Raw genomic sequence first — 8,206 nt, 5'->3', positions numbered from 1 at the left:
GAGGGACATCCCCAAACCAGGCTGTCTCAGTGCAACAGCTTCAACAGACACCTGGCTCTAGGTGCTCCCCAACTCCACAAACCCGCAGTGCTCCCTTCCCACTAGCCATCTCTCTGAGGTCACAACACCTACAATCTCAGAGTAACCTGTGATGTGAAGGGTGTTTCCCTTCTCTGGACCTCTGGGTCACTAGGACTAGATAACAGCCCTTCTCACCTTTTCTCCATCCTGATGTCCTAATAATCCCAGGAAAAAGAGTCAAAGGGCAAATATGGGCAGGGCCAGGGCTCAGATCTGTTAAGACTGTCCTTATACACCAGGGCCTGCCCACTTGAGTGGGTGGTAGGTATGGGGCAGGACAAAGAACAGATAGGGCAGGTAAAAATCCTCATAAATCATATGTGTTCACTACTGAGCGAGCTTCCAGAGGCTAGTGGCACCCTTGGTTGGAACACCGTTCTGGGATCTTCACTTCCTTCAGGCTCCTCGGCACAATGCCTTGTTTCAAGCAGCCTAAGCACTTCCAGAGTCTGGTACTTCTGCACTGGCCACTGAGCTACCTTGGCATGTGTGAGTACTGATCCAAGAGAGCATGGCAAGAAGCCATAATCAGAGGCCAGGACCAGATCTGGGGCAATTTTTATGCTCATGGGAAGTCTCATCTCTGGTCAAGGAGTCTTGAGCTCCCTAAGTGCCCTGAGAAGGAAAAGATAGAACCTCGCAGGCAGTAAAGACAGGTGGAGTGGGAGGAGGTACAACAGAGTCATGATACTTCTGAGCAGATCTATCTAATTTCAGCCCCTCCCTAACCCTCACTATCTGGACAGGGGAAATGAGGCCCATGGAATAAGATGATACATCTGTAATCTTAAGGTAGCATGGGGAGTGGAGCAGAAGCATTAGCATTAAAGACAGAGAAGTATAACCTGTGTTTGAACCACTGGATTTTCCATTCTGGGAGGGGAGTGGTAGTAGCATGGTTGGAGTGGGAGGGGAGACAGAAATAATGGAAGGAATGGTGAACAGGCAAGAGTAAAGGGCTGAAGATGCTGTATGCAAGGAGTATGGAGAGATATTGATACTATATGGGCAAGGGAGGGTGAGCTAGTGGTTTAACAAGCATTCAAGGGTGAGGAATGGGGAGGGAAATAGGAGACGAGGGAAAAGACAGTGTATTAATGGAAGCAGTGGGTGAAAAGCTGGTAGCAGGCAGGGAGCAGGTGTAGGGGGACGGTGAGCAGGCAGGTGGACAGAGATGAGAGGTAAGCAAATAAATAGGGCTGGTGTGTACGGTAGATGAAAGAGGGAAAGTTTGAAGGACAGGTGGATGTGGCTGATGGACAGGCAGGAGCTGGATTGTGCAGAAGGCCAAGACCAGGGGTTTGGAGAGTTTGGAGGGCTCTTAATAGGGCTGGACATGGTCAAGTTCTGCTGGCAGTACAAATTTGGTCTGATCTGCTCCCTCATCAGTTTGGATCTTGCAGCCATTGGCCATTTACCTACTGTTTACATCCTGGTGGCCACTACCAGCCCTTTACTTTGTCTGGTTTCTCCTGGACTGGAAGACCCCAGAGCAAGATAAGACTCATGGACCTAGAAATAACAGGATTCAAGAATGCTCCATCTCAGCCTGTAACCAAGGAGTTCCACTTACCATGCCACAGGCCTCTCATACAAGTTCTCGGAGCCAGGAGCTGGCTCCTCTCGGGGAGGGGCTGGGCCAGCCAGGACCATCCTGGGGTTTCTTCCTTTTCCACTTCCCTAGCAGAGCCACAGTCCTTCCAGGCTGCTCTGGAAGTGCTGGGTGAGTGAGAGGGCTGGGCTTGGCACACACAGACACATCCCCTACTGATATTTCTATCTCAGGTGGAAGGAGATCGGCCTGGGTAAGGAACTGGTGTGTCTGGACCCACATCAGGGACTATTTTCCCATTTCCGTAAGTGTCTCTTCCCCAGCATCCCTCACAGTTCCCCAAATACTAGGCACTGATGCTAAATGACTAGGGTTGTCCAAAAGGAAAGTGAGCATCTCAGAGAAGTCTCAGCGCAGGCTAGACAGACTTCAGGGTCCAACATTGCTACTGGGCATTTGCTACACTGCTAATATACTTTGGATGTCCTGGTAGGCATGACCTACCAGATGATGCAGGCAGAAACACAAGTACAGTTCAGATCAGTTTAACAAACTCTGATTGAAAACCTACTCTATACCACATAGTTTGGGGTAAAGAGAAGTGAGTAGGATGCAGTCCTCAGCCATTAAAAAAGTTCACATCCAATGGGGAGGACAGATGAGTACATATTCATGGTTTGGTACAAGGTACATAAGTAGTTCAGACCAGGTGTAAGGAAAGGCTTCATAAACAAAGTGATATCTAAGCTGGTTTTCAAAGCTCAGTAAACTAGCACTGGTAGGGAGTTGGGGGAGAAAATACCAGGAAGAAGTTGTAGAAATGTACTACTATGCTGCTCCTCTGTGCACTCTTTGGAGTAGATAAGAGATACTGCCAAGATTTTTGCCAACCTTTTTCATATGACAGCATTCACAGAAAATGATCCTACGCCTAAAGGGCGGAGACTGCTTTCCAGCCACAGGCAAGGAGCCCAGCAGTTGTAGGTGTCCCCGATTCTACTGGTCTCCCAGAGGGCAAGGAGTCAGATATCTTGACCCCCTCAACGCCACTCCTGGCCTCTTTGTTGAAAAGTTCTGCTTTAGAGAGTTCCCTGAACCCTCTAAGGCATCTTCACCCTTGCTTTCTCGTGTGATCTCATTTCGTCACCTTTGATATTTCTCTCTGTGGCTGCAGATCCTGAAGACTAAAGAGCTATCACCAGAGCACAACTATCTCATGGGAGTTCACCCCCACGGCCTCTTGGCCTTCGGCGCCTTCTGTAACTTCTGCACTGAGGCCACAGGCTTCTCGAAGATCTTTCCAGGCATCACTCCCCATCTGGCCACGCTGTCCTGGTTCTTCAAGATCCCCTTTATTAGGGACTACCTCATGGCCAAAGGTGTTTCTGACCATACTTACTAGAGTTTCTGGCTCATCTCCCCACTTGGAAATACACCTTTTTAAGCCCCACCCCTCCTTCTCAGCCTCCTGCCATCTTAGCACAGTAGTTAAAAAGTATATGTTGTAGAGCAAACTGCCTGGGGTCGAATCCTGGCTATGCCACTTACTGTGTGGTCTTGGCAAGCTACTGAAGCTCCATTGGTCTCAGTTTCCTCATTTGTAAAGTGGTGCTGATGATAATAGTCTAACCTCAGATGTGGCGTGATGATTAAATGAGACAATACAAGTAAAACACCCAAGATAGCACCTGCCAAAGAGTATGTGCTCCATAAATAATAGCTGTTGCTATTAGTGGCAATCCAGGAAAAGGAAAAGGTAGAATTACAGTTGGGGATTTAGAAAGTCTTTCTGGTTTTTTCCCACTGAAAACCTTCCTACTATAGTTTTGACCTAGTGCCTCCTGTGAACTAGAAATATTGCCTCAAAGTGAAATGTGCTGCATTTGCTTGTCTTAGCCCTCTCTTCTCCACACCCTTTGTTCCATTCACTGATTCTCTTTCTGGGTCCCATGGTAAAGGGGGCACACAAGCCAGTGAGTCAAGCAGAGGGTATTCCCCCTCAGCCATCCTCCCCTCTCTTGATCCTTTTGCTCCTCTCTCTGCTCCTTGGCTCTCCTCAGGTGTGTGCTCCGTGAGTCAGCCAGCTATTGACTACCTGCTGAGCCATGGCACTGGCAACCTTGTGGGCATTGTAGTTGGAGGAGTGGGAGAGGCCCTGCAGAGTGTGCCCAACACCACCATGCTCATCCTGCAGAAGCGCAAGGGCTTTGTGCGCATGGCACTCCAGCACGGGTAGGTGTCCCTCCTGGGCAGAGGTGGGTGGCCTCTGAGCAGCAGGACCTGGTAGGTGATGCCAAGATGAATCAGACATGAGTCTTACCCTCATAAAACTTACTAGTGAGTGGAAGAGACGACTGTAGAATTTCAAAGAGACTTAGGTCATCCACTCCTCTGGAGCTAGCTGGACCAGTTCGTAGAAAGGCAACCAGAGATCCAGATTCATTATCGGGGGGCTTGGCTAGGGCTTACCTAAGACATAGATGATGCCCACATCATCTCTAGCAACATTGATATCTATATCTGTTCATGGTAAGTGCAAGAAGCAGTACATTATGTTGAGTATGCATTGTAGGGTCTGGAGTCAGGGGCCCTAATTTCAAACTCCGGCCCCATGGCTTACTGCGAATTCTGGGACAGGTTATTCAGCCATTCTGAGCCTTGCTGCTTTCCTCTTCATCATGTGGCTACTAACAATTGTACCTGTTTCATAGGATTATTGTGGGGTTTAAATGAGTTTATCCACATAAAAGACCTACCATGTGCCCGGCATACAGTAAGAGATAAATGTTAGCCACTCTGCTGTGTATGCTTAGTTTCTCTAGTCATGTCTCACTCTTTGCGACGCTATGGACTGGGACCCGCCAGGCTCCTCTGTCCGTGGGATTTTACAGGTGAGAATACTGGAGTAAGTTGCCATTCCCTTCTCCAGGAGGTCTTCCTGACCCAGAGATTGAACCATTGTCTTCTGTATTGCAGGCAGTTTCTTTACTGCTGAGCCACCAGGGAAGCCCCACTTCAGTTAGTGACCAACTCTTTGGGACCCTATGGACTGTGGCCTGCCAGGCTCTTCTGTCCATGGGATTCTCCAGGCAAGAATACTGGAGTGGATTGCCATGCTCTCCTTGAGGGGATCTTCCTGACCCAGGGATCAAACTGATCTCCTGCATCAGGGGTAAAGAGAGGGAGTAAAGAGCAGGAGGGACTTCCCAGGTGGAGCTAGTGGTAAAGAACCTGCCTGCTAATCCAGGAGACATAAGAGACCTGGGTTTGATCCCTGGGTCAGAAAGATCCCCTGGAGAAGGAAATGGCAACCCACTCCAGTATTCTCACCTGTAAAATCCCTTGGACAGAGGAGCCTGGCGGGCTACAGTCCATAGGTTGCACAGAGCTGGACACAACTGAAGTGACTTAGTATGCAAGCAAAGAGCAGGAGTCCAAGGCTAGAGCTGTGGGGGCTCCATCATGTCAGCATGCCAGTTCACTGGACACAGGGACAACTGTCCTCTAGCAGCTTCACAGAAGAGGGGAAGTACTTCTGAGGACCTTGTCTGAGTGGCCTGTTTGTCAGTTTGGAACATAATGTGGTGGAGAGAGCTCTGAGCTGGGAGCAAAGAGACCTAGGTTCTAGTCCAGCTCCTGCCACTCACTGAATACCTATGTGACCTTCCCCCTCCTGAACCTGGGCTTCTGGAGCTGTAGAAAAAAGAAAATAACCTCTCGGTGTGTTTTTCCACTGTCTCTGCTGTGAGGAACCAAAAGAGGTAATATGTGCCAAAACACTAAGAGATCGCCAGTAGTAATTCACAAAGATTTGTGTAAGAGAGACTGTTTTCCTTACTCTCACAGGAAGACATAAGGAGCCTGCTTTTCTACGTAGGGCTCTCTCAGAGTGGATTCCCATGGCTCTATGAGAGGGAAACAACTGTACTCCGCTCTAGTCTCAAGACCTAGGACAGAACACCTTATGCACAGTCCCTGCAGGCGAGAGGCACCTCATACATATACATACACATCTGTGCCAAACCATCGTCTTTTACTCTGTGCTTCCTACTAGAAATAGATATTCCCCTTCAGGACACCTCCTGGAAGCTTTTTCTTTATGCAGTGTGGGTTCCTGTGGATTTCTGCCCCCATATCTTGTCCTTGTGATCCTGGCCCAGAGAGAGTACTCTCATTGGCCTTGAAAATTTCAGGAAAAAGAGATACTAACGACAGGAGCCATATTCGGTGCAAGAAGAAATGTTTTACACCACAGGGATTTTATAATAGATGGGAGCCTGGCCAGAAACAAAAGTTCTTCCTGGGGTGTTCTCCACCCCAGGCTGTGTTTGGGAAATTAATCAAGGTTTTCCTACAGGGCTCATCTGGTCCCCACCTACACTTTTGGAGAAACTGAGGTGTATGATCAGGTGCTGTTCCATAAGGACAGCCGTATGTACAAGTTCCAGAGCTACTTCCGCCAGATTCTTGGTTTCTATTTTTGCATCTTCTATGGACGAGGCTTCCGCCAAGGCTCCACTGGGCTCCTGCCGTACCCGCTGCCTATCGTCACTGTGGGTGAGTCCTGCTCTCAGCCCCTAGGCCAGCTCAGCTTTTCCTCAACCTCAACCTCAGGCCTTTCCAATCTCCGCACCCCCCCACCAGCAAAGAAGAGGACAGCCTAGGGGGAGTAGTTGGGAGCTTACTTGGGATGTGAAAGGATTGGGCCCAGGGAAGGAGAAGGAGGTTAAAGAAAGTAAAGATTCTAACACTTGACCCTTCTCTTTTCCCATCTCTCTTGGCAGTGGGGGAGCCTCTGCCTCTGCCCAAAATCGAAAAACCAAGCCAGGAGATGGTGGACAAATACCACGCCCTCTACAAGAAGGCCCTGACCAAACTGTTTGATCAGCACAAGACCCAGTATGGCTGCCCAGAGACCCAAAAGCTGCTTTTCCTGTGACTGAAGGGGCAGTGTGCCCAATAGCACAAGCCTGGGAGAAAAGATTCATTAGCTGCCAACCAAAAGGGGGGGAAAGAGAGAAGCCAGAGGGCTGTGTGTGGTAGGGGAGGGCACTAGGAATTCCTTCCTTGCTACAGAGCCTTTGCAGTCTTCCTCCCTGAAATGCTTCACTGAGTCACTCCTTTAGGCCTGCCCCCTGCCCTGCCCACTATCCAGTCTCCTACCAGATTTCCTCTCTGAGCCCAACCTGCCAGGGACTGAAGGACTCAAATGTTAGCCAGGCAGCCTGAGTAACCACCACTATGGTTGCTGTTGTTGTGCTAATGCATTTTTAAATTAAGATATATTTACATACCATCAATTTAACCCATTTAAAGTATAAAATTCAGTTGTATTTAGTATACTCAAAGTTGTGCAACTACCATCACTATCTCATTTTAGAACATATTTCCGCAACCCCCCAAAAGAAACCCAGTACACATTAGCAGTCACTTCCCATTCTCTCATCCCCAGCCCCTGCCAACCACTAATCTACTTTCTGTCTCTAGGGATTTGCCAATTCTGGACTTTTTATATAAATGGAATCATAAAATATGTGATCTTTTGTGACTGGCTTCTTTCTCTTAGCATGATGTTTTCAAGGTTCATCCATGTTGTAGCATGTATCAGTACTTCATTCGTTTTATGACTGAATAAATATTTCATTTCACCAACTGATGGACTTTGGGTTATTTCCAATTTGGGGCTATTATGAATAATGCTGGTATAAACATTCACATACAAGCTTTTGTGTGGTAATCATCTGTCTCTAAATATGTCCTTTCCTTATGTCCATACCACTGAGCTAACAAGCACACCTTTCAGGTAGGTAGATTGAAGCTATTTTACTCAGGATTACATTTCAATTGGCAGAGGCATTTCACATAGGTTACGATGTCCTCTGACACTGTAATCCCAAGGTATTTGCAACCATTTCCTCTTTTTTATGGCTGAATATTTTATTGTCTGTGTATGTGTGCATCACATCTTTATCTATTCATCTGACAATGGATAATTAGATTGTTCTCATGTCTTGACCATTGTGGGTAATAATACTGCAAAGAACATGATGATGCAGATATCTCTTTGAGATAGTGTTTTCATTTCCTTCAGATATATAGCCAAACATACAATTGCTGGGTCATATTGGGTTTATAGTTTTAATTTTTTTTTGAAGAATATCCATACTGTTTTCCACTGGCTGTACCAAATTACATTTCCATCAACAGTGCACAAGGGTTCCCTTTTCTCTACATTCTCACCAACACTTGTTATCTCTTGTCTTTTTGATAATCATCATCCTGACAAGTGTAAGATGATATCTCGTTTTGGTTTGGACTTGTATTTCCCTGATGATTAGTGATGTAGAGCATATTCTTATGTACTGTTGGTCATTTGGATGTCTTTTCTGAAAAAATATCTATTCAAATCCTCTGCCAATTTTAATATCAGATTATTTGTTTTTTACTGCAATTGAGTTGTAAGAGTTTCTAAATGGTCTTTTTAAAAAACTCTTTATTGAGTTTGTTACAATAATGCTTCTGTTTTATGTTTTTTGGCCTCAAGGCATATGGGATCTTAGATCCTGGACCAGG

At 46.9% G+C, this 8,206-nt stretch overlaps 1 protein-coding gene across 1 annotated transcript; it reads left to right on the top strand.

Annotated features, from left to right (window-relative positions):
* The first annotated feature begins 365 nt into the window (after nt 1–365).
* AWAT1 (acyl-CoA wax alcohol acyltransferase 1) lies at nt 366–6,576 on the top strand. The gene is made up of 7 exons (XM_061408644.1): nt 366–570; nt 1,471–1,576; nt 1,865–1,937; nt 2,808–3,012; nt 3,694–3,865; nt 5,991–6,190; nt 6,418–6,576. The coding sequence occupies exons 1-7, from the start codon at nt 495–497 to the stop codon at nt 6,570–6,572; spliced, it is 987 nt and encodes a 328-aa protein (XP_061264628.1). The 5' UTR covers nt 366–494; the 3' UTR covers nt 6,573–6,576.
* The last annotated feature ends 1,630 nt before the right edge of the window (nt 6,577–8,206 follow it).

The sequence above is a fragment of the Bos javanicus genome, chromosome X, assembly GCF_032452875.1.
Source record: "Bos javanicus breed banteng chromosome X, ARS-OSU_banteng_1.0, whole genome shotgun sequence".
NCBI lineage: Eukaryota > Metazoa > Chordata > Mammalia > Artiodactyla > Bovidae > Bos > Bos javanicus.
Note: the sequence above shows the minus strand (reverse complement) of the source record. Positions and strands in the feature narration are given on the sequence as shown.